The 27,885-nt window shown below is 37.2% G+C and overlaps 1 protein-coding gene and 1 non-coding gene across 2 annotated transcripts; one reads left to right on the top strand and one right to left on the bottom strand.

Moving 5' to 3' along the window:
- Nucleotides 1-2,343: 2,343 nt before the first annotated feature.
- Nucleotides 2,344-2,415, bottom strand: Trnag-ucc (transfer RNA glycine (anticodon UCC)). The gene has a single exon. It is a non-coding gene; the product is annotated as a tRNA-Gly (tRNA).
- Nucleotides 2,416-4,233: 1,818 nt separating this feature from the next.
- Nucleotides 4,234-19,736, top strand: LOC139726246 (calcium release-activated calcium channel protein 1-like). The gene is made up of 2 exons (XM_071637312.1): nucleotides 4,234-4,499; nucleotides 18,035-19,736. The coding sequence occupies exons 1-2, from the start codon at nucleotides 4,389-4,391 to the stop codon at nucleotides 18,545-18,547; spliced, it is 624 nt and encodes a 207-aa protein (XP_071493413.1). The 5' UTR covers nucleotides 4,234-4,388; the 3' UTR covers nucleotides 18,548-19,736.
- Nucleotides 19,737-27,885: the final 8,149 nt, after the last annotated feature.

Here is a 27,885-nt window from a genome sequence, read left to right as displayed (position 1 = left end):
AGTATGGATGTCTGGCCTGGATTGAACAATTGTTGCCAACCTCATAAGTCTTAAATACATGGTCTTGGCTTTTTTTTTCTTTTCTTTTTTTTGAAGTCACAAAAGGTATATGAAAGTCCACACAATGGCTATTGGAGTAATTATATCTCATGTATTTTTTAAAAATATTCTAACAATGTTTCTCACCTCCATAAAGCTAGCAAAGTTAGAATTATTGCCTAATTATTAACTATTTGTAGGTGTGTATGAAATTCTAACATAGGTACCATTTTTTCTATCCCATGGAAAAGTTGTTGGAGGAAAATATGCACATTTGGCAGAAGTTAGGAATAATGTCCCACAATGATGCAAGATATTGTTCTTGGTAAAAGAACATCCAAGATAATAAAGCAAAAATTGAAGAAGTGGCAAGTGTCATCTTATATCTGTAGGTGATAGTTATATGGAGAGAGAGAAAGAAAATATCATGCATGTATGTAATTTTTCAAACTCAGGCTAGCAGGTGGTAGATGACTTTTATAGAAGCCATTCAAGCCAATCCAATGTGTATTATGCATGATATGTGTGCTCCCTCCCATGTAACAACATTTTGTTACAATGAAGTAAAACGTCAGGTCCCAAAATTATAATCTCTATAATTATCTGTATATACTGGATTTCTATGGCTGTAATGAAAACATTATCTCCTCCCTTGGCAGAGGTAATAAAAAGAAAAAAATAGGAGGAGGGGCGCCTGCACCCCCCCCCCCCTCCTTTTAATTTTGTAAAGGCACCCTCTTTACGGAATTCCTGGATCCATCCCTGATACAAAATATCAAATAGTATGTAACCTTTGTCATTTGCTATTTGTGCATTTGCAAACTTTGTCAGAAAGAGCAATTTTGTGTTTGTGAGATGTGTGCCAAACCGGCTACAAAAGAATAAGGAACAGAAGAGAGGAAAATAGATAATGTTTAGGAAAAAACAGTAAAAGGGGGGGGGGATTATGATCTTTGCTCCTGCACTACCATTTCTTGTCTTGATATATGTGATTTTATTCTCACTTAGTTTGAGATGAAGATACTCAGATGACTAGCTATTTACTGATTATTTCTTCTCCCTCTCTCTTTGATAAATTGGAGCTAAAGAAGAATGTAAAGGTGATTTGTTTACTTTATGAAGTATGTGAAGTAAGACAGCGAGCAAGAATCTTAGCAAAGATTAAACTTGTTTACTATCAGAAGCAAGCTCAACAGGATCACTGTATGCACAGAAGTTATATTTGAAATCAAAGTTACCGTATGTGTACAAGGAGACATGGGTTATGTGCTTCATTGCATACCTTCCATTTGCACCACTATGTACATTGTACTTTCATTCTTTCTCATCCTCATAACAACTTTTACATCTGACTGTGCTTGGCGGCAGCCTATGAAGAGATTTATAGAGAATTTATTTTATTTGAGAAATAATAGATTTTGTGTAGCTTCTTAAAATGTTTATCTTATATATGTAAGATAAAAGATATGTACATGAAATGAAGCTCTGCAATAAAGACACACTGACATTGAGTTGTGTATGATTGTTGCTCTTGTTACTCCTTCAGTGGGTGTGACATTTATGAATAGGGTGGAATGCAAAACGCTTTGATATGCAAGCTGAAATACAATATACCAGATAAAACATAATAGATGCTTGACTTTGTCCCAAAACAGTTTACCAAGATCATTGCAATCATTTGAGGTAATTAGGTTTTTGTAAAGAAAGTAAAAGAGTTTTCTTGTGAGGATGTGCGCAGTAAGTTGATGATGCGGAAGCTGTGTACTGTCCAGTGAATGAGGCAAAGTCCTATAAACCACCACAACACCCTCCCCCCCCCCAATAAAAAAGTGTTTGTTTTTTTCTGTAGCCATATAATGTAACGGTAAATTGGCCGTCTTTCTCATTCTCCTTTTTTTCATTTCTTTTTTTTTATTTTAGTGTTGTTTTGTTTTGTTTTGTTTATATATCTATTTTATTTATTTATTTATTTATTTTATTTATTTATTTTTTTTTTTTTTGGGGGGGGGAAGGATTCTTATCCAAACTAGTCTATCAGCACATAATTAGCATTTATATGTAGGCATACATCATACACACACATATATTTACAACAGTTGTTGAGTCAAATATTCATGATGAGAGCAACATCTGTCTATTTTATCCAATTTATATACATGTATATATATATATATATATATATATATATATATATATATATATATATGAGATATGAGAAAGGAAGGAGAAATCGGTGCGTAGCTTTGACATCATTATTCCTCTTACTGTTCCTCCTTTTTGGAAAAGCGCAAGAGTTGAAAAATTGGTCTCCGCCGGGGATCGAACCCGGGTCTTTGGCATGGAACGCCAACGCCTTAACCGCTCGGCCACGGAGACGTCATAGCGATTCAGGCAGACCCAAGCTCGAATACCCGACGGACCAACCTTTCAACTCTTTATGCGCACGTTCCTTTTTGGGGCAGAGAGTTATGAATAACAACCAGCCGCGTGCCTCAGCTGGATCTGCAATGAGATTCACGTAGCGGTGAATTGGGATAATGTTTTTGCGAAAGAAGTCACCGCTACAACAGCTTTTTTGGCTTCTGAATAATTTGCATATGTAAGATATGAGAAAGGAAGGAGAAATCGGTGCGTAGCTTTGACATCATTATTCCTCTTACTGTTCCTCCTTTTTGGAAAAGCGCAAGAGTTGAAAAATTGGTCTCCGCCGGGGATCGAACCCGGGTCTTTATATATATATATATATATATATATATATATATATATATATGGCTGCCATTGGGGTGGGCGCGAGAAGGTACTGATGCATTAAATGTGATTTAAAAGAATGATACATGGTCCTCTAGTTTTGGGTGAGAAGGGGCTTCTGGTTTTCATAACTTTTTTTTGTGAGATGATGAAAAACTACTTATGAAATATGAAAGACATAGCTTACAATTCTCAGAGGAATTCAGAGTTTATTGATATATGCAATATTAAAAAGGCTTTGATATACCAAAACCAAAAGAGGTCGGTGGGACCCACCTCTTACTACAACCGCTTTAAATGTTTTACTTTTATTTTTTTTTTAGTAATCTCTGCTCTGCCATTTCAAAACTGATTTTCATTTATAAAACAAACATACTTTGAATTTCTCTTAGAATTATATGCTCTTTAGTATTTCATCAGTGCATAAGTTCATCTAGCAAAAAGTTATAATTCTGAATTCCCCATCCCAACCAAATAGACCGTATTCTTAGCTTGTAGGTGATGAATGGGCGATATAGAAGAATTTAGAATTTACTTTTGCAATCCTTGGCTCATACTCACCTACATTGTACATACTAGCTTAGTCTTGCTATCTTAAAAAAGTCTACAAGTATTTATGTAGGCCTACTACATCGAGTTCTACTCCACAATTAATTGTCTGGTTTCATAAAGTTTCTAATGATGATGATAGACCTACTATAGGGAGATCTACTGCAAAAAAAATAATATATATATATATATATATATATATATGTATATCTCACAATTATACTGTACCAGGTATAAAGAGGAAATGAAAACATTATCCACATCTCATGTTTATCTAGCTGAAAATGAAAACAAACATGAAATCACTGTCTCGGCACTTATGTATTTTGATTGTTTATCTTTTGGTGTGTGGTGTGGGGTTCGTTGTACTACTACTAGCATGTTCATGTCATTCAATTGTTTCGCTCCTCATTGAGAGCCCCCTCGTTGAAGAGTACTAACCTGACCACTGTTTTATGAAGAGTTCATATTCATTGTATAAGTTGATTTCAACTTTAAGTCTATGGCAGCCTGTGTGGTAAGGACATTTAAAATCGATTTTATCTTTTGATAAAATGGGGCCCAGGGAGGTGCAATACTAGTAGATGGTGACCTCCCTAACCAAAAAGTTAGACTCACATCAATAACAATCAGCGCATGTGTGTGTAAAAATTGCATTTCAACATTTCGATGCATTTGACACAGGGCTTCACTACACAGTCTTGGCGCTGCAGCCAGCGCGCGCCGCCGCGTCGGCGCGCGCCGATCCCCGAGTATAACCTTGCGGCCGAGCGAGTACTACTGCTAGCTTAGTACACGTCTATAAACACTTTATACAGCTGAAAATCATGACCCGGTTGGCCTTTGTCATGTGAGCTATTTTATATTTTTGTGCGTTTACCCCTACCCACGGGTCGCGGAGCGTTCAAAGATCAGGCAAATAAATCTCGAGGGTACAACTGAGCGCGTACCCAACTCGTTTCCAAGACTTTGACGAGTTATCAGGCAAAATTCAGCCCCAAGCGCAAGAAAGCAGTTACTCGGATTGGGTTTACCAATCCTACGTCAGGGAGATGTCGAATCAACACTCCGCTCAAGCGCTGAACTGGCGCAAATTGTACCTGAGCAGAGCAAAGCTGAAAGCAGCAAGCAGAACATCTGCCTTACTAGCAGGATTTGCCATGGTAAGTTTTTCCTTCATGTCAGTTTGAACACGTTGGAGCTGAAATGGAAGATCGAAGGACATAAATGCATGCATGTGTATGCCTATCCCCGATGCCATGGGCATGGCTATACACTGTCACTGATCCCCATTCGCATTCAGCCCGACAGGATCGCTGGAGCCATCCAGTGGCAGCGCGTTGAATGAATAGTCCGGGAGCCAGCGGGGGTCAGCCTAGCTGAAAAGGTTACCAATTTTTATGTGTATAGCAATTTAGTACATATGCCCCTGAGTATGGAAATGCACGTCTGGCTGGTCATCAGTTGACAGTGGTGGGTGTGGCCAGGAGGGCCACAAAAAGGACCCCCCAAAATTAGGCTAGCCTAGCTGGAAAAGTAACCCCATGAAAACAACTGGAACTTGTTCGTTACACTTACAGGATAAATGAATGACCATTGCCAGACGTTTTAAGTGGTGGGGGGTAGCCGCCAGACGCTCTTAAAGGCCCAACTCCAGCTAGGCTAGCCTAGCTGAAAAAGTAACCTCATGAAAACCACTGGAACTTGTTCGTTACACTTACAGGATAAATGAATGACCATTGCCAGACGTTTTAAGTGGTGGGGGGTAGCCGCCAGACGCCCATAAAGACCCAAATATTTCCAGCTAGGCTAGCCTAGCTGAAAAAGTAACCTCATGAAACCCACTTGAACTTGTTCGTTACACTTACAGGATAAATGAATGACCATTGCCAGACGTTTTAAGTGGTGGGGGGTAGCCGCCAGACGCCCTTAAAGACCCAAATTTTTCTAGCTAGGCTAGCCTAGCTGAAAAAGTAACCTAATGTAACCCACTGGAACTTGTTCGTTACTCTTACAGGATAAATGAATAACCATTGCCAGACGTTTTAAGTGGTGGGGGGTAGCCGCCAGACGCACTTAAAGACCAAACTTTTTCCAGCTAGGCTTGCCTAGCTGAACAAATTAGTAACCTTGTGAAACCCACTGGAACTTGTTCTTTACACTTGAAGAGTTTGTTTGCAAAAACCGATAAGTCCATATCTGCCAAATGGAGATATTTGCGATTAAAGGTCCAGAAAAATAAAGAGAATAGGGTCAATCCACGTCAAATCATCCAATTTTCAGAAAAGTTGTCACCCGACCCCCTCCGATTTTCTTTAAAATCGCACCAAATGTTCCCCAAAGTGTCTGACGGAAAATCCCAAAATATTTTGCCCCAAGGTCAATTGGTTGCTAAGATACAGCCTCACATAGCAACCGGTGCGCATTCAGAAAAATTAGTTACAAGAAAATTAGGCATTTTTGATTGATTGTGGTGGCATGGATATTTATGCAAAAGAGTTCATTTTCTGGAAATTGAGAGAACTTTATAGTCTTTGCAAGAAAAACTTACTGTGACGCAAAATTGACTTTTCGTTAACGTACACAAGGTCACCAAAAATGGTGTTGAATGTTAATTTCCCAAATTTTGATGCATATTTAGAGGCTAATATCTTCCACATTTCATCACCTTAGGTTCTAATATATTATGCTGTTGAAGGCTTTGACTTGCTCAGTAATTTTGAAAAAAATCGGTGCATTCATGCCCACCATTTTTACGGAGAGCGCCCTCAAAGTTGACAAAAATGAAAAATGTGCCAAATTCAAGGTCACGGATCACCCTTCGTCCCACCTAGGAATGGCACCAATTTTTGTGTATTGATAGACATTTACGTATATTATCTTGGGTTACCAAAGAAATTTTGCTCCCGAAATGTTCAATGGCAAATTTACCCTACCGAAAATGGTCGTAAATGACCAAATTCCCATGTAATATCACATATTGGGTTTAGAGGACATTTCAAATGTCCAGGCTTTCAAGATAAAAAGGCCTAGCCCTGTGATATTTGCAGTAGGGATAGTCTGTTATACATATTTTAGTAATATACACCACAAAACACTTTCATTACATAATAATGACCTTGAAATTTAATCCAAATTTTGATAAAAACAATAAATTGCTCCATTTTCCTCATTGCACTGCATACAATATTATGTAATATGTGTTTTGTAACACTTTTCACAGAGCAATATTTCAAGAATTATGAAAGCTGACAGCCTACCACATTAAGGTTCTGAAGTATTTGTGCTCTTCTTTCAGATTTTGTGTCAATTTGATCATGAATGTTATACCCTTGACCTTGAAGTGCTTCTAAAAATAGCTGTAAATTTGTTAACTACAAACCTACACACATGACAGGTGTATTATGGCATGCTGTACTTGTGATTCTTTCACAAACACAAAAGCTTTTTATGGTGTAAATGTACATACTGGAATTAATCTATACATGCTTGCAAGATATGTTACAATCAATTACTTTGTTCTGATAATGACCCTCGATTTATGACCTTCAAAATCATGAGAAATGCCTATTCCTCTCCATAAAGACCTGTATTTAAGTACGTAATAATAGCAATGTTGACAATTATGGACATTGCGCCCAACATAATATTCTAGCCTGTGAAATGCACATTAAAAGGACTGAGAGTCTTCTTTTTCGGGGGATTTGTTCTGTACCGGTACCTTATGAAAACTTCCAACATTATTTCAATTCTTATGTATTTTCTTGTTTTTAGAATTTCTTATGTATTTCTTTGTTTTTCTATTTTCTACATCATAACCATTTTTATTTAATTGGAAATTGTCACAGCCCACTTTTCTAACATAACTACAATAGAATTAATCAATCAAAGTGATAGATAGTAAAAATGGTCAATTTTTATGAGTTTCACCACAAAGCACTGTTTTCCATAGGAAATGCACACAAAATCACAAAATATTACTGTCCCCTTTTTTGATTGAAATTGAGGGTCATTGTCAGAACAAAGTAATTAATTGTAACATATCTTGCAAGCATGTATAGATTAATTCCAGTATATACATTTACACCATAAAAAGCTTTTGTGTTTGTGAAAGAATCACAAGTACAGCATGCCATAATACACCTGTCATGTGTGTAGGTTTGTAGTTAACAAATTTACAGCTATTTTTAGAAGCACTTCAAGGTCAAGGGTATAACACTCATGATCAAATTGACACAAAATCTGAAAGAAGAGCACAAATACTTCAGAACCTTAATGTGGTAGGCTGTCAGCTTTCATAATTCTTGAAATATTGCTCTGTGAAAAGTGTTACAAAACACGTATTACATAATATTGTATGCAGTGCAATGAGGAAAATGGAGCAATTTATTGTTTTTATCAGAATTTGGATTAAATTTCAAGGTCATTATTATGTAATGAAAGTGTTTTGTGGTGTATATTACTAAAATATGTATAACAGACTATCCCTACTGCAAATATCACAGGGCTAGGCCTTTTTATCTTGAAAGCCTGGACATTTGAAATGTCCTCTAAACCCAATATGTGATATTACATGGGAATTTGGCCATTTACGACCATTTTCGGTAGGGTAAATTTGCCATTGAACATTTCGGGAGCAAAATTTCTTTGGTAACCCAAGATAATATACGTAAATGTCTATCAATACACAAAAATTGGTGCCATTCCTAGGTGGGACGAAGGGTGATCCGTGACCTTGAATTTGGCACATTTTTCATTTTTGTCAACTTTGAGGGCGCTCTCCGTAAAAACGGTGGGCATGAATGCGCCGATTTTTTTCAAAATTACTGAGCAAGTCAAAGCCTTCAACAGCATAATATATTAGAACCTAAGGTGATGAAATGTGGAAGATATTAGCCTCTAAATATGCATCAAAATTTTGAAAATTAACATTTAACACCATTTTCGGTGACCTCGTGCACGTTAACGAAAAGTCAATTTCGCGTCACAGTCAGTTTGTCTTGCAAAGACTGTAAAGTTCTCTCAATTTCCAGAAAATGAACTCTTTTGCATAAATATCCATGCCACCACACTCAATCAAAAATGCCTAATTTTCTTTTAACTAATTTTTCTGAATGCGCACCGGTTGCTATGTGAGGCTGTATCTTAGCAACCAATTGACCTTGGGGCAAAATATTTTGGGATTTTCCGTCAGACACTTTGGGGAACATTTGGTGCGATTTTAAAGAAAATCGGAGGGGGTCGGGTGACAAGCACTGGATGATTTGACATGGATTGACCCAATAATAAGAATTTGTTTGCTTCTTTTGACCATAACTTAAAAAATGTACCTTTATGTAGTGACCAATATATCATTTAAAAGGGATTATTTTGTACTTTATGACAGAGACCGTACTTCAAAATCTTCAAAAATGGACATCGGTTTTTGCAAACAAACTCTTCACTTACAGGATATAGAGTATGCATGACCGTTGCCAGACGTTTTAAATGGTGGGGGGGGGGGGGGGGGGGGGGGCAGCCAAACGCCCTCAAAGACCCAATTTTACCAGCTAGACTAGCCTATATATAGCTGGAAAAATAACCTCCTGAAACCCACTGGAACTTGTTCTTGTGATACACTCAAAGGATAATTGAATGATTGTTGCCAGACAATAGCCGCCAGACTCCCCAAAGACCAAACTCTTACCAGCTAGGCTAGCCTAGCTGAAAATTAGGAAAGTAACCCCATGAAACCCACTGGAACTTGTTCTTACACTTACAGAATAAATGCATGACCGTTGTCAGACGCTTTAAGTGGTGGGGCGTAGCCCCCAGACGCTCTCAAAGACCCAATTTTACCAGCTATAAGGTTCACATATTTCAGAAATGATAGCAGTGTAATTCCATACCAATACCGCTTGCTTGCGAGTTCACCTGTCTATAATCTATGCATTGCCTTATTCTTTTGTTCTGCTTCCTTGAGCCCCGACTCATGCATTCTTATGGTGACTCTCCCATGTCATCATCCTTGTTCATTGCAATTTGTTCTATTTTTTGAAAATATTCTTATTCTTCATCCCAATTATCACAAATTCTGAAACTCTGTCCTCAGTATAAGTAATTCATAGTTGTACAAATGTAAAAATCCGAGAATCACCCGGAGGTCTCCTTTAATGGGGGAGTTTCTTGAGCGCACAGGGAAACATGCTTTGAAATATCAATAGGGCAAGTGTTGAGACGAAATACTGTAGAATAATATATGAGAATATACAGTGCTGTGGTTTTGGTAGAAGAAATAGGGTATCTGTATTTGTCCTCAGTGATAACCAAAAAACTTATTTGGAAAGAATAATAGACATAAAAAAAGAATTGCCCAATCAAACATGTCGGGATTTTTCTCAAACATCAGTGTTCTCATTTTCTTTGCAGTGTAAAACAAAAATGAAAAACAAAAAACAAAAAACACGGCCGGGTACAGTATCCGGATGGAAATTGGTGGGATGGGCGTAAGCCCGCGGGTATTATAACATACGTTAAAAAAAAACAAGACCAAAAACTACTTTCTTTCTGTGCCCTGGGGAGAAATATTCATCAATTGCATTTTGGAAATGTTGAAAATCACAACTTTTGATGAAATTGTGTCCTACAGTATCTCTTCTTATATGAAGGCTTTTTTTTTTATAATTAAGTTTCTTTCCTCTATGACCATGATAAAACAAACCCCTGATGATTAAAACAAAAGACAATCAAAACTTGGCAAATGAACTCTTTGGACAGTAGCAAAAGGGAATACATTAACAGTTTTTGCAAACACTATATACAATTGTCTAATGCTCCATCAAGCTCATAAAAAATACAATTCTACTGCAACAAGAAATCCATTCAGTAAGACTCGTCCTCGGTGTACATAGCTTAAAATGCCAACTTTTTAAAAATAATGCCCCAGCTCTTAAATTTACTTTAAAAAGGGGAAGTAAAGCTCAAAACCTTTGGCCTATGACTTTTTAGGTACCGTATCACCTTACGGTTGAGGAGATGGGTAAAGAAAAATTATTAACGAAATAAAACTTATAGGAACATGTTTTACCTGACCTCACCGTTTTCTTCTCTTAAGAAAGAAACGAAATCTGAAAATTGTTCAAGAGTGTTTTTGAACATAGTACATTGCAAAAGCAGAAAAAAATCAGTGTTTTTAAGAAACATAACTCACAACAACAAGGAATTCCTGTCGTGTCTAGTATTGCACGTTTTTGGTTTGGAGGGTTTTGGATACTAATGTTTCAAAACAAGTTTATGCTCCGGCACTTCAATGAACTTAAATATAAAGTAATGATCAACCTCTCTTGCCAATAAACTCAACATTTGCTGTTCTTCAGTAAAGCATATGACAGAAACATATGAGAAACATGTCTAAAATTCATGTGAATAAGCTCACAGCAACAACAAAAATTTTATGTTATCTATAAACTAATACTGCATGTACTTAGTTTCGAGGGATTAAGATGCAAAATGTTATAACAAAAGCCCCTACGTGGCTACCAGCAATTAAACATCCTTCAACTTCTATAGCAAATGAGCTCATGTGTATCATCTTGTTGAGAAGACGAAGATGAGTAATGATAAAATAACCAAACTATCAACTTTCCTTAACATGTTTTACATGAAATCATTATTGCCTTCTCGTAACGAAATTTACATCTTGGTGCAACTTTACATCCTTTCGTGAGGGTGCAAAGAAACACCCAAAGTTCCAAGATTGTGCCTTGTTTTGAGGGTGCAATCTTGGAACTTTGGGTGCTACTTTGTACCCGCAAGAAAGGGTGAAAGTTACACCCTCGGGAGCAACTTTGCCCCTTGAAAAAGGCGCAACCTCGTACCTTTAGGCGCAACTTTATGCCCGAAGGATGCAAGAATGTACCCTCTCTTGAGGGTGCAATCTTGTGCCTTATTGGTATGATGTTGCACCTATGTGGTGCTTGCTCCATGACTGCTGCAAAATGGCTCCTTTAAAGGAGCAAGTCCAGAGATGCCAAGTTCGAAAAAAAATTATGAGTGAGATTTTCATGACTCGGCATCTCGGAGAGCGAATGTGCGCGCTAGCGAGGGTGTGGGAGGGGTCCTCTCCCCCCCCCCCCCCCCCGTGGCGCCTCCCGCAGTAGGGAGCTTTTTCAATTTTTAGCTCTTAATGGTGCGATCAGGTGCATACTTAAGTGACTAGTTTTTACTTATTTTGAAAGACAAAAGGAAAATATACCTTCAATTTGAGCTGTGCTCCTTATTATGGGCCCAAATTGCAGACTTTGCCCGATGCGTGAGAAAAATGGGTGGCATGCGTGAGATCGTGAGACGACCCCTAAGTGCTTGAGTCTCACTCAGAATGCGTGAGACTTGGTAGCTCTGCAAGTCAGTGTCACTGCCTGCTCCTTTATAGGGGCAATATTGCCCATCATCTCAAGGTGCAACTTAGCATCACATAATCGGGTACGATTTAGTTCCTTAACTACTCTAAACCTTGAATAGTGCGAACTGATGTAAGCCTATTTGCTCAGTATATAACTTATGTTGTTGTTGCACTCTGCAAAGTAAATAGGATTAGTGTAACTTGGATCTTGTGAATCATGAAATATGTGTGCGTGTGGAATTTGTGAGTTGTGAAAATGTTAATGTAAAATTTAACTTAGTTGGGTTAGAATAATATACTGAAACCAAAAATTTACCCAATTACCTTTTCAATAAGGTGAGCACTATATCTATCAAACAGTTAACCTTCTCGGCAAGAGTATACATCTGCATGAAGGAAGAGGTGAAAATATGATATGCAGTTGTCTGGATACGTTTTATTCAAAACGTTCTTGAATGCGTACTTATTCACATAATCTATAAGAATAACATATGGGCAAGTCCAAGATAAGGTCCCCTCAGAAGGCAAAATTTCATCTTTGCTCAATATTGACATATTTGGTATCATTTTGAAGCTTATGAGTTGAAGTTTTGATTTTCATGGAGGAAAAAATGATATTATGTAAATTTATGCAATTTTCAAGGGCTTCATTTGCATAAATGTAAAACACAGTGTTACGTATGGGACATTTATAAAAATTCATATTTATTCAAAGGAAAGCAAATGATATTTGATTAATGTGTGGACATAAGAAGTTCATCAAATAGTTTAGCTTGGTATGAAAATTTAGGGATTATGCAAATGATTATGCAAATTAGCTCGTGTCCTATCATGAGATGTCCCATACGTAACAAATTGAGGTCATTTTTTTAGGTTTTTTCTGAAATTGCTATGGTCATTTAAATGCCCTTTTGGAAAGTTCTAATTTATTGTTTAGAAAAATTAAATACCATAGGAAAAAGAAAAAAAAAGTGAAAGAAATATCTTTTATTAGGCATTGAAATAATGTTACGTATGGGACAAATGCGTTACGTATGGGACATCCTCATATATATTACATGTGGATGCATGTAGCTAGCTGGGAAGGTCTCTCAGTACACAAATGGTCAATCATCCTGAAGAAAGCATCTCAACTTTGTAGCTACTTTTTGAGTTATAGACACTTGAAACAATACATGTACTTGACTGAACAATTTTCAGAAAGGGGGAGGGGAAGATGGCAAAATACACAATGAAAATCAGCATTAAAGGGATGGTATAGTTTTTGTAGAAATGGGGATTCAGTTTTCAACATTTTATGAGATGACTGGAAGCCAATAATAAGTTTAAAGTTAATTTGATGGAGATCCAATTTGAAACGGTTGTGATATTAAAAAAAAAAAAAAAAAAAAAAATATATATATATATATATATATATATATATATATGCATGTATATATATAAAGTAGAATTATTTTTTTTTAATTGCAAGTGATACACAAATTGTCCTTATTCAGTTTTCAATAGTAGCCATAACAAAATTCATGGGTATACATACTGAGGGTGTGACTCAAATCAATGACCTGACTGCTAGACAGACATCATACATCCGCTTGATTACTGAAATTCCATGCAGCAGGTATTGCTTATTTATTAATATTAATATTTCTTGTGTCAAGTTGTTTTTTATTGAAACTAAATGGCAAACTGCCCTTCATCAATGGAAGTAAACACTTTAAACTATTCAATTTTTTAGTAGTAACTATCCTGATAAAAATAGGGCATACATACTCAGGTTGCTCATAAAAAATAAAGAATATGATTGAATATGATTATGATGGTAAATATTTTGGGGATATTGTTCCCTTGACATTCTGGATCAGTATTTTGATAATTTCAACTGATTCCACCTCAATGATTATGCAAAAGTTTGTTTAGATTATATGGGTATTTTGCAAAATTATTAAATTGCAAAATACCCATAAACATAGTTCTTCACACACTAAACGAATGGGGGACAAAGGGCATGCATACTCAGGTTGGTCATAAAAATATAAAAATATGATTGAATATGACTATGATGGTGAATATTTGAGGAATATTGTTTCCTTGACAATCTGGATCAGTATTTGTGTAGTTCCAACTGATTTTACTTCAATAATTATGCAAAATACCCATAAACATGGTTCTTCACACACTAAATGAATGGGGGACAAAGTGTCCCATACGTAATTGTCCCATACGTAACACGTCATGTCTGTCTTTAATTAGAACCTGTAATTAGAGCTTTTTGCCTAATGACATGAAACTTACCTGTGATAATCTTGAGTGTTGTGACTTTCATCACAGTGAATTACAAGTTGTAGAATGAAATACTTTCAGAGAGTTTTGAGGTTGAAAAAAATGTTCAAAAAAACAAAATTTTTCTGGTCCCATACGTAACGGCACATATTTTCTCTTCTAGAATGTAATTGTCAAGGTCATTTTTCTAAATTTTTTACATGATTATACTTCTCCTAGATATCAATCACCATGATAAAGTTCAATGTGATCAAAGGCCATTGACACTATTTTTCAGGTCATAAAAGTCTCTGAATGTCCCATACGTAACGCGCGTGTTATCTTGGACTTGCCCATATGCTTCTTACCAGTACTCAAAGCCTCTAAAACAAGAGCATGCTTCTTACACTTCGAAAGTATACACCATATCTTAAAAACAAAATGTAAGAGGATTTAAGAAGCTGTTTGTATGCATTCAAACGAATCCATATTTCTGTCTAAAATCTAAAACGTGTCTTGTAAAAGGGGAATTCGTTTTATAATGACGATGCCAAACCGTTTTTGTCTTAAAGTCCTTATCTCGACATGTCTTGGAGTTCACGCTTATTGAAAACATGAGATTCTTGGCACGTAGATTACAACTATGGTTTAAAGAGTTAACTGAGATACGCATATATCGTATATGGGCATTTCGATGAAAACATTTAAATACAAGGTACTGTAAATAATATGAAAATCAATCTTGATACCAGCCCTTATCGGCAACCAATACAGACTATGGAGGACTGCAGTTATAATTGTGTTCAGATATTGTTTTGGGTGATACACGCATGCCGACTGATTTGGGATCAATTCGAGTCCCTCGAGCTGAGATTCCGGAACTGCAATGAGCAAACCATCATTATGCATAACAAAGTGACTGAGAATAATGCATGCACCAGTTTCTGTTTCGTAGTTCTATACACAGAAAGTTGTTTCGTTTTCCAATCCTGTGCAGGCACACAGAGATTTACAGAATTCAATCATCTTTGGCTATAACGCCATGGTCGCTTGCAAAATGAATGCAGCTTATCTAACTTAACCTGTAGTTACTGAATAGGGGACTACTGTATATTCAATTTATACATTATTAATCGGATGATAGAACCTGTCAAAGAGTAAATTGCGGATATCATATACCATTGTCAAATTCACTTTCTATTCTATACATAGCATCAATGGAATGTTATGAACCACTTCAGCATTACCAATCATCATAATTAATTCCCTGAAACGGCTGCATTTGTATGAGCGGGAAGAGTTTGGCATCATACATAGCAAGAGTCGTGACTACAAAACTAAATACACTGTACATGTATCATACAAGGTTTTAGGACACTTTGAATCATGCCCCCCCCCCCCCCAAAAAAAAAAAAAAAAACTTAGTGAAATGTTGTACAATGTATGCCCTACTTCCATTAACCTATGATCTTTGACCTTTGAATACATGGCCCGCATTTTTTCAACGAATAGGCATTTGGATGCAACGTAGGTATTATATAAAAGAAAAAATGTTTTAGGAAAATACCTTTAACACTTCAGAAATAATTATGGAACAAATAGCAAAATATTGACACGTTCACTTCTTCCGTAATGACATGACAGAAAACTTTCCTCACCGAATCGTTCTGCCGTAATTCATGAGCAAGTCATGGATATATTTAGTTCGATTAAAAGTATACATTGAGTCATTGCAAAAGTATCTAATGAAGAGTATGCTTCAGAACTACATCATTGTCATTTATTCTATAACACTAATAATATAGAGCTATTGGTCCGCCATATTGCCTAACAGGTCGTTGTCCTCCTACCACGTTTGTTTAGCAAATAAGGCACAGAATCTAATTTTGCACTTGTTGCCAAAGACTCTAATCTTCTTTACCGCTATTCTCAGACATGTATGCTGGTGCTGTACGAATTAGAAACGGAAGCTTACAAATATTCACCATCTAACAAGGCAAAAGCGAAGTGATGTCTCGTCCACGTATCGACTTTGTGATTACAGAGATTTTCCAATGGCATAGGCCTAGTTCATTGACTTTTTGACTGTTGACGTAGTCGGACTTCACCAATATTAACACTCGACAGCAATCATTTTGGAGATGATCTGAGGAGTGAATATGGTGGTCATATAGCTCAAAAGTGTGGAAAGTTATTGAAAGAACACCAGAATACTATGTCGACAGTGTTTATCAGGTGAGATACAAACATAGAACAAGTTCCAGTGGGTTTCAGGAGGTTACTTTTCCAGCCAGGGCTATAGTCTAGCTGGTAAAATTGGGTCTTTGAGGGCATCTGGCGGCTACCCCCCCCCCCCCCCCCCCCACTTCTTAAAACATCTGGCAACGGCCATGCACATATCCTGTACGTGTAAATAACAAGTTCCAGTGGGTTTCATTAGGTTATATTTTCAGCTAGGCTAGCCTAGCTGGAAAAAGTTGGATCTTTAAGGGCGTCTGGCGGCTACCCCCCACCACTTAAAACGTCTGGCAATGGTCATGCATTTATCCTGTAAGTGTAACGAACAAGTTCCAGTGGGTTTCATTAGGTTACTTTTTCAGCTAGGCTAGCCTAGCTGGAAAAATTTGGGTCTTTAAGGGCGTCTGGCGGCTACCCCCCACCACTTAAAACGTCTGGCAATGGTCATTCATTTATCCTGTAAGTGTAAAGAACAAGTTCCAGTGGGTTTCATTAGGTTACTTTTTCAGCTAGGCTAGCCTAGCTGGAAAAATTTGGGTCTTTAAGGGCGTCTGGCGGCTACCCCCCACCACTTAAAACGTCTGGCAATGGTCATTCATTTATCCTGTAAGTGTAACGAACAAGTTCCAGTGGGTTTCATTAGGTTACTTTTTCAGCTAGGCTAGCCTAGCTGGAAAAATTTGGGTCTTTAAGGGCGTCTGGCGGCTACCCCCCACCACTTAAAACGTCTGGCAATGGTCATTCATTTATCCTGTAAGTGTAACGAACAAGTTCCAGTGGTTTTCATGAGGTTACTTTTTCAGCTAGGCTAGCCTAGCTGGAGTTGGGCCTTTAAGAGCGTCTGGCGGCTACCCCCCACCACTTAAAACGTCTGGCAATGGTCATTCATTTATCCTGTAAGTGTAACGAACAAGTTCCAATTGTTTTCATGGGGTTACTTTTCCAGCTAGGCTAGCCTAATTTTGAGGGGTCCTTTTTTTGGTCCTCCTGGCCACACCCACCACCGATGACCAGCCAGACGTGCATTTCCATACTTAGGGGCATATGTACTAAATTGCTATATACATAAAAATTGGTAACCTTTTCAGCTAGGCTGACCCCCGCTGGCTCCCGGACTAGAATGCCGGTGTCGTTGAAACCAGCCCACCTGTAGTATACAGTGTATGGCCATGCCTAGCCATGATAACGTGGATATTGCTGTAATATGGTAAACGCTAATAAAGTGTAACGTTAAGTAGAGCTAACATGGTTAGACTTTGAATATCAAATACCAGTACCTAGAATCTGAAGTGAATAAAATGTTGACACAGTAAGGTAGATTCTAACGTTACTATCGTAAGATTGTTTTTTCTTACTGTACCGTGTCCATGCCTTGCCCTTGGCTTTCTGAAATTAAATCTTGCATTGCCATTGCTTTAAAAAGGTTAAATTGTCAATTGTTGAATTGATGAATCTGTAGTAACGGTCTAAGAACTTCCAAACAAAACTTTAGAAAACGAAGGCGAAGGAGATCGACATCGAAAGAGTCACAAGTTATTTATTTTTTTTTATTATTTCTTAAATTGTAAAAAAAATATTAAGTTATAGAGCGGTTCTAGAGCCTATAAAACCTTTGTTTTGTTTTGTTTGTTTGTTTAAATGTGTGTTTGCAGTTGCTGTTTTCTAAAGGGAATTTAGTTATAAAATTTGTTTTTATGTATTCACGGTGATGGATAACCCCTGGGTGCTCCTTGTAATACATACATGTAGTTTGCGTTCGGGCTGGCTGCAGTAGGAAATTTACTATGTCCAATCATTATCTACTCTTTGTCGCTGAAAAAGGTGGCCATGGTCGAAGTGGATCTTCAAGTCGGTGGCACAAATGGACAAAACAATGGCAGGGAATATGATCCGCTGATGATAGCTTTTAGCATCAACACCACCTTACTGGTGGTCATACACATGGCAGCCCTCCTCATCAGCACATGCATTCTGCCCAATATTGAGGCGGTCAGCAACGTGCACAACGTCAACGCGGTCAAGGAGTCCCCACACAACAGCTTGGCCTTCTACATCGAGATGTCCTGGGCCTTCTCCACCATCCTGGGCATCTTCCTCTTCCTCGTCGAGATCATCCTCCTGGCCTGGGTGAAGTTTGGCATGGCCAACTTTGAGAAGGCGGCGTGGGCCGCCACTGCCATCACCGTCCCTGTGCTCGTAGTCCTGGTGGTGTTCGCCTTTCACTTTTACCGAAAGCTGGTCTCCCACAAAACGGAAAGCCAGACCAGGGGACTGGAGGAACTGGAGAGCATAAACAATCAGCTGGACAATGGCCATCAAATACAGATTGTGTAGAGAGCATCACTGGCATTCAGGAACATTTAGCCCCCAAGTTGGAATATTGTTCTGCATGAAAGCAGTGCAGAAACTGCCTGCATTTCAGTCAGGATTGTGAGTGGTGTGATGGAAATGTTGATTCTGAAGATGAGGGTTGACTGTATGATGCATATATAGCGTAAGTAAATTTATCCAATATAGCTTTATATCCAGTCATTTCAGATGTACATGTACAATGTACACCACTATGGTCATGTGATGCTTAATACAATTAGTACTTGCATCCATAGATAACTTTTTGTGAGAGCTTTTTATGCCTCCGCCACGAAGTGGTGCCGGAGGCATTATGTTTTCGGGTTGTCTGTCCATCCGTACGTACGTCCGTACGTACGTACGTCCGCTTTCGTTTACGCGATAACTTGAGTAATATGTACTGGAATTTTACCAAACTTGGTCCAAGTATATAGTATGATGGGGCAATGATTTGATTAGATTTTGGGTGAAATCGGCTAAAGGTCAAAGGTCAAGGTCAAATCATGAAATTGTATCCGTTTACGCGATAACTCAAGACTGGATGGAGCAAATTTCACCAAGCTTTGTTGGAGGATGATGTATGATGGGACAATTACTTGATTAGTTTTTAGATTTTTGATTAGTTTTTAGTCAAAGATCAAGGTCAAATCCTAAAATTTATCTGTTTACGTGATAACTCAAAACTGGATGAAGCAGCTTTCACCAAACTTGGTCCAAGGATGATGTATGATGGGACAATTAGTTGAGTAGATTTTAGTGACATTGACAAGAGGTCAAAGGTCAAAAGGTCAAGGTCAAATGCTAAAAATGTTGCTATTTCCCCCATATCTATGCAATGCCCGCAGTTATTTTCTTGAAACTTAGTGTAGACATGTACTACTGCGTAGGAGGCATGCCTCCCTAGTAATGAGTGTGGTGGTCAATCTCCTGCATGTTCGTTAGGTCTATGGTATGTGCAGGGAGGTGCCTGGTATGTGTAAGTGCAGGGAGGTGAGACATCACCTTCTAAAAATACGTAACGCAAGACAATGGAATCTGCCCCAGCCGTCCCGGTCCGAGCAGTAAATCAGTTGGTTAGTGGTGGGGTTGCCGGTCATCCTGGGGGAGGCCCGAATACTGGTAGTTCGCGATACATCATAGTGGATACCCGCGGGTCAGCATATTTTGATTTAACTGTGACTGTGTTATTTTGTTGTTTTCTTTTTCTTCTTTTTTCTGTCTTTTATTTCTTTCTTATGTCTTATTTTTCAGTGCTTTGTTTTGTTGCGTCAAGTGTGTTTATACCTATCTTTGTACATATGTTATTATTGTTCAATAAAAACATTAAAAAAAAGAAAAAAAAGATTCTCCATCTAAGAGAGAGTTTCATGTCATAAGGTCAAAGGTCAAAAGGTCAAAGGTTAGGTGAAAATGTTGCAATATCACTTTTCTCGCAAATGGTTCAATGTATCTTCATGGAACTTGGTACATATGCATGTACTGACTGGCAGGGATTATCTAGGGAATTTAGGGGTCATGGGTCAATAGTCAGGGGGTCAAAGGTCAAGGTCAACTCCTCAAAATGTTACTATTTCCCTCATATACTAGTATATGCAATGATTGCATTATTAGTTTTACAATTTAATATATGTACATGTATTACTTAATGGAGATTCTCTTGGAAATTTCCAGCCAGAAGGTCAAAGGTCAAAGGTTAAGGGTCAAAGGTCAGGTTTAAATGAAAAAAAAAATATTTTGTACTGTAATTACACTCTTTCTTCATACCTTGAAAATTATACTCAATGCATAAACTTATAATAAGGTCGGTCAGAAGTCAAGTAAAAATTTTCAATTCCCCAAATATGTGTACCTGCACTCTTTAATAGACAATTATAGCAAACCCAGTTTGTGGAAAGTGAACATTCAAGATATTTCTGACAAACCTGTTATTTTGATATTTTGCCAGTTATGTGAAACTGTCATCACACATTGTGAAGACATTGTACTATACACCTATTGGGAGAATCATGCATTATGGCGGAGGCATCAGTCGCCATAGCGACATTTCTAGTCTTCAGGATGTCACATTTTTGTAGCCACACAGAATACAATCGTATGCTTTTGCTTGATAACCCTCCAAGCTATATATCGAAGGGGATTACATTCTCACCCATCCTTCAAAACAGAGAAAGTTTAGGTCTTCAAACAGGGCTCTGACATTAGTGGCGGCCCTGTGGCCCGGAGCCACAAAAGTTGACATGTTGCGCCACCAATTTCCAAAAGTGTTATCCTGTAGTGGCCAGATCAGGCAGCTTGGATTCAAAATGCATTGTTATGTTTTCTCTTATTTCTGACCATTACACATTTTTCAGGCTACGAAAATATATTTAAAGATATTAGTGGCCCAAATTGGCCATGAAAGAAAAAAGTTAGTATTGAGCCCTGTTCTCAAATCTACAGGTACATAAATTTTTGTCCGTACAAAACATTCGGAAATGATAGAGGTTTGAGTGGCATTAAGATTGGTAAGATGTTTTGGTGCCCACGGAATGCTGTGCTGGTCATTGCCCTTTTATATGCATATTGGTATGTTATGAATATCTGCATTTTGGCATTGCAGGTTTTCTGCCTTTGTTTTGAATGATATGACTGCTTGTATTCAAAACAATATCCTGTAAGGGGTTAATTTGCTTTTGGCATTTTTTGTTCATTTGTTTGTGGTTTTATTAAAGATCTCTCGACCTTCACTGCTTAGTGATCAGGACATAGACTCTGTTTAAAGGTTCTACAGCTGTATTTTGCAACTTTTCTCTTCCTATTCCTGATGTAGGTCATCATTTGACCAATTGCTGGTAAATTGGTCAAAAATTAAGGTGTCTATGACCTGTGAATCATCTTGCAAAGCTGGCCAGATTAAAAAAGATGGAAACGCTTGTCCCTTTTATACTCAATGAGAGATACATGTAGAAACTTTTTGTTGTTGTTTTACTCTGCTTGTGTGTTTGTATATCAGGCACATAAGTGCTTGAGTGGATATATTTTTTTAGGTTCGTTTTATCTTCAGTTTGTCTCAGTTTAAGAAGCAAATGCTGCAGACAGAAGAAAAAAAATAAAAGCAGGGAAAGAAAAACAAAGTAGCAAGGGACAAGGAACGGTAAGGAGCTTTCTAGTCTCACTTGTACCCAAACTGACTTGCTGAAGGTTCATGAAATGCTTTGACATGTAAAGGATCTTTTTCAATGTTATGTTCTCCCAGGTTTCTTGTGTCATACCTTCTTACAGTAACTTGAGGTTTTGGTGCTTCTTATCACTGGTATGTACAACTTGTATGTGCAGTGTAGGTAATACAACAGTGCATTTAAGGTAAACAGATAAGTGATCTTCTTTCCTTATTGGCTTTATTTACTTCTCGACAAGGAAATACTATCTTCTAAGAATTATAACAGGATGGTTCATCACTTGAAATTTGAGCATCTTGCAAACTGAGTGTGGGAATATTACAGAAATTGTACATGTACATTGTATGTACGTGGAGCGCATACACTATATATTACAATCTAAAGAAACTGATGTTGCTCTCTAGCAGATGTCAAAGTGTCACATGTAGGTGATCTTTGTGTTGTTACCATCCACTCCAGTTTTGATTGTATCAAATGACTATCTTTCAAGGAGCTGGTAGGGCTAAATAGTTCAGTTGGAATTTTAACTTGCAGTTTTTGTGTTAATGTCATGATGTAAAATGTGTTTATCTTATTGAGTGTGACAGACAAAATTTGACTTCCATTGAATGTCTTTATCTTTTCTGCAGCTGGTTCTGTTATTATGTTGGGTTGTCAGGAGCTTCATCGTAGCTTTTTAGGAAGTTTGTAGGACCCAACTTTGCTTATTTTAAACTTCATTGGAATGCTCACTATGTAGAAAGTATACTATTATGCTGGCATGATGACACACTTTGCACAAATTGTTTATACTCCAGCATCAGTAGGTTTAGTAATCATGTGCAAGGATATGAGAGCTCAAATTTGGATCAGTTTACTTTTTTAAAAGAGAAATTTCAGAAGTTCTAGCCTTGACCACAATCACACCTCATATATCGTACCAGCTTGGAAGAGATGGCTTGTTTTCGTTCACCTGTCTGTAACAAATGCACTGGGTATTGTATTACTGACACAACAGTGTCACATATTGTCACATGATATTTGACACATCACAGATAGTCCCCTCTTTAATAATTACCAGGGTATTTGCTTCGAAGTTCCTTGTAAAGTCAATCTCCTCTAATTGAAGGAAGCAGTAAAAGTCAGACAAATTAATTGATTATGTGTGTAGTAATTGGAACCAATCAAAGAAATGCACAAGAAAATCATCATGAGGGAGGACAAATTTGTATAAAATCAAGACAGACCAGTTCTTGCAGCGCAGTGCAGATTGCGATAATTAGCTTCTTTTTTTTTTTTAATGCATCCACTCACAGGATTGTAAATTTTGTGTCATGTTGCAAAGATAAAATTTTCTAAATTGTCCCCTACCCGGAGGGGGGGGGGGGGGGGGGGGGGGGGGGGTGAATGGACCTATTGACTATGGCATACTACAAATTGTGTGTAGGCATACAGTGTACATGTAGGGCCTACAGTTTGTAAAACATTGAATTGAGATTGGTAGGATAATTTCTGTGGTAAGAAATATGTCTGATTTGTATTTCTCTGATTCAATGTCACAAGAAAACAACTGAACATACTGCATGTATTTCTTTGCATACTGTCCTTGTATGATTTAGTACTACAAAGGTACAAACTGTATTCCCTGCCTTACGTTTTATAAATTGGTAATACAACTGTACTACTGTAAATACTTTGATACACATTGGTTTTATCCTTTGACATTTTTTTTTTTAAGTTATTTTTTGTTGTGGTTAAGAGGTTGAGTAGTTCATTTGGTGTCTATGATTTAGTGCAATTATTTTTTAGGAGAGCAGGTGATAAGTAGTTAAGAAAATGTGTTTCCTTTCATTATGCTCTTTCTATGTGCTGTACACTTGTATATTGGGTTAAATCTTTCATTGTGCATTCTTCACCAAAAGACAACAGTTTGGATGACTAAAGATTTTGTTAAAAGCGAGAGAATGAAAGATTTCATATTGATTTCACTTTGAAAGCATTTCCTGAGTCATTTAGATGGATTTTTTACATTTGAATTCAAATAACATGCTTACAATGTATTTCCCTGTGTGGTTTCTGATTCAATTTTTTCCCTCTCTTTCTTTTTTTTTTGGGGGGGGGGGGGGGGGGGGGGGGGGGGAGGGAGCAGGGAGAAACAGTCTGGAGAGATACTTTTCATACTTATTTTTTTCCTGTATACTTAATCTTCTCCTTATTACAGATTCAAATAATGAAAGGAGAGATTTAGGTAAACCTGTTTTGTTTTAAGTAACCTGTTATAAAGTGTTTTTTATTTTAGTTGCTACAGTATGCAGTGTTACAATGAAGGCCAATTTTTCTGAACTCTACTTTTGCCAGTGTGATGCTTTCCTTAACAGGAATACATTTTGTAAATACAATGTATCACATTACACTTACACATTTGTAGATTGCAGCTGGCTGCATAATTTTTAATTTCTAGAGCTGCATTATGTCATTTACAACTCATGTATTGTTAACATTCATGCAAGCTTACAGTTTCTTTCTTTTCTTATCATGTGTCATACAACGTACCGTATATATAATGGTAATTGCTGGTACAAACCATGTACTGTATTTTACATCTATTGTTCATTGTACCATTTCCACATTTAAAGCTCCAGGTACCATGTAAGTACATGTATGCACTGCATTTATACAAATTTTTCTGCACGTAACCTGATATGAAAAATCTTTCCAGATAATATGGAAGGTTGTAAAGTTGACATTCATTCTAACGCTCGCTTGGGAATCACCATATCTCTCTGCTTACATTATACTTTTTTTTTTGTTATTGTTGCTATACAGCTGTATGAGGGTTTGAAGAAAAATACAATACTGTATAAAAGCTGTTATTTTCTCGAGGGTTTAACTTTTGCGAATTTCACAAATAGCTGTTAGACCACGAATTTAACAACATGCAAAAATATCTTGAACTGACAGGCATTAGTAGACTTATGATAGTATCAGTGTCAAAAAAAAAAACCAGAAACGACATCTTGCGAAAATGTCCATGACCTCATTTGTAAAAATACAATGTGTATCTGTATGCAAAAATAACAGCTTATACAGTACATGGAACCTGACAAGAATCCCGTTTTGGGACCACTCCTGAATGACTTGAGGATTGCTTACGTTTCCATTGTAAACATCAACTAGCTTTTAGGAATTCTCATCTATGTTGGCATAGGATTTTTATCATCTTTTGATCATTGGTATGTATGATGAATCTTTATTCATGTACATGTTTCGTGGAATATTTGAAACCCATATTGACCCTTTATTTATGTTGCTGACAGAAATATTACCTAAGATAAATAATATTACCTAAATAAGAAATATTTAAGCTGGAGTATGGATATGGTGGAGCGTGGAGGACTGACTAGTGCTCTGTAAATTTCATTACTGCAGTGGAGTTATTGATCTCTTGTGGGATAAAGATCATTCTAATCAGTAATGTGTGACTACATAGTCCCATGTACAATAATTTGTGTGTACTCCTTTGTTCATATACTGGCCTGCGCGGTCGGTGATGACAGAAATATGTCGCCTGCAACAGTAGATTCGGATGGTTCAGTTGTTACACTTTGATGCCTTGTGTGGTATAAGAAAATGATGTTTGTTGACTGGAAGCACTCCTGAGGACATTGGCATTGTATTTGCCTGTATCTTGCTCATAATACTTATTTGACAAGAGACCAAACCAGAGATGCCTTCATTTCTTCTTGTACGAAACATTCAATACAGATGGATACGGATGTGTAAATTACTTTTTTTTAAAATGGAAATTATGGATAAGGTAGATAAACTTCAATCATGCACTGAATTATTTTCGACCCTGTGACAAGGTACTTGATGATGTACAATATTGTAGCAGCAGGATGAGTAGCATGTGGCTCTTGAAGGTTGTTGTCAAAACATTATTGGTGTTTTGTTTTGTTTTGTTTTTTCTCCAGAGTCCCCGGTATATTATCAAACCTGTGAATTATGAATGCCTTTCATTGAGTGTAATGATTAGTATAGTCTGAGCTTCAGACTGGGAAAATATATAGCTGTGTGTGGTGGGTAAAAGATACTTTGTATTTTGGTGTGCTTGAGACCTGTCATCGAGCTGTGTCTACTGTGGAATTGTGCTATCATGGCACTGGATGCAAGGTTACAAAAGAAGAAGCTGTATGAACAACTATGACATTGTCATGCATTCAGAGAAAGTCTAACAAGCACATCATATTTATGTGAAAGGGGTACAGAGTTGTACATTTAGTAGGCATGAATGTGTTCACCAGTTGAGTGTACAACAAGTGCAACAATGCATCAATACGATTTGAATTTCATGTTAACTTGTCCCTTATAAAGCAGATCCTTCCTTTCCGTGATTTAAGTAGGGCCCATAAATGGTGGGTGACATATTCCAGCATTGTCAGGCTGAGCAGATTCACAAGTGAAGTAGACCAGGCTATTTTTTGAAGCCGTGAGTAATACAGGGTTCTCCATAGAAAGTGATTATGTTGCGTACAGTAATGTACGTCACAGCAGAGTATTCATTGAAGTGTTCAGTGTTTGATTAAACTGTGAAGTGTTGCATGAATTGTTCAGGCAGAGTCTGTAAAGTGTTTCGGTAGCTTGTGATTGTAATAGCATCTTTCAACCAGCTTAATGGTATGATCTCACCTGGCTAACTTTCATTTTACCAGCCTCCAACCATGCAGAAATATGAGGGTAGACCACAGTCTTGACCATTGAAATGGTTATTTGTCCATTGTGTAGCTCTCCCTTGAAGCAGTTGATATCTTCCTTATGAAAGCGAGGTTGTCACTTGAATAGCCTTTCTCAATTCATGGTCCAAAACTGCTTTCCTTTTTTTGCTTGCTGTGAGGAGTAAAAATATTTCTCCATTGTTTGTGTTTGTTGCATCACTTAATCCAACCATACCCCCAAAAAATATATGTTAATTTTTTCATATCTCATCTAAAATTTGTCTTTATGAAAGTACATTGTATATTTAATAAGACTGTTTTATCTAGATAAGATTTAGCTGTGGAAGGGAAGTCTATACCAGCTGCAATTGCCATTGGCCTGCAACTTTGTTGTTTTACACAATGCAGCATCCCTTTCCTTTGAACAATACTTTTCCCCTTGGACTGTTTTTAAGTCGTTGAACTAATCAGAAGCTCATAGAGCAACAAGCAAGCATTTGTCAGCTCATGCTCGGGTTTTAGCAGGGAGCTTGTCAGAATCGACAAAGAATATGCGAATTTCCTCAATGCCTTGTCTTATGATGTGAAGAAAGTGTTGCAACTGAGAGTGACTTCCTCTTTTACTTGTGTATTAAAGAAAAATGACAAAAGTACCTTGCAATCTCTGGAGTATTTTATGTTAAATATAACATTTCCTCGGAAGAGAAAAATGTTCAGACAGATATTGGGGAAAACACAGCAAATGCTATTGACCAATCTGGGCCAATTTTGACAGAACTTGATGAAGTTGCATCTGCAATCATGCAAGCAAGTAGTCAAAGTTATCATCCTGTTGACCCCTACATAGCTATCTTGGTCAAAGGGCTATGACCATGGTATACAGTACATGTACTGTAAAATGCTGTTTTGTACCAAAGGAAATATATAGTGAAAAAAATATAAAAAGATAAGTATGCTATATATGTGATGTGTTTGAAAGATTAAAAAAAATACTGACCCATGTCACAGAAATATGTGGAAGCTTGATATTCATGATGTACAGTGTCTTGAAGCTGAGTTAGAAAAAAATGATCTTATATTCGACAGACACAGAGAGAGAGAGTAAGATTTCCAAGAAATGTTTGATCCAAGAAGTGATCAAGAAGTACTGTCACAGTCTGAACATAATGCTGGATCTCTTGTTATCATAAGTTATGGATTTCACTCAAGATTTCTTAGACTTTCTGTTCTCGGTGTATCTTCAGTATTTTCTGCACTCATGCAATATGAATTTTGCCTTCATGCTACAGTCTCGCAAACAAAATGAAATACTGATCAACTGAGATTTATAGTATGCAAGGATTTTCATTGTAAACATGGTAAATTGGAAGAAAACTAGTACTATCTTATATGTATATATGCAGAATTTTGTCTATGAATAAATTTGCATTTGCATTCTTTGTAGACAGTTATTTAAAGCTGCTAAAAACGC

Source organism: Diadema antillarum, unplaced genomic scaffold (assembly GCF_040938485.1).
Source record: "Diadema antillarum isolate AM-2024a unplaced genomic scaffold, OU_Dant_1.0 seq00000082_RagTag, whole genome shotgun sequence".
NCBI classification, from domain to species: Eukaryota; Metazoa; Echinodermata; class Echinoidea; order Diadematoida; family Diadematidae; genus Diadema; species Diadema antillarum.
Note: the sequence above shows the minus strand (reverse complement) of the source record. Positions and strands in the feature narration are given on the sequence as shown.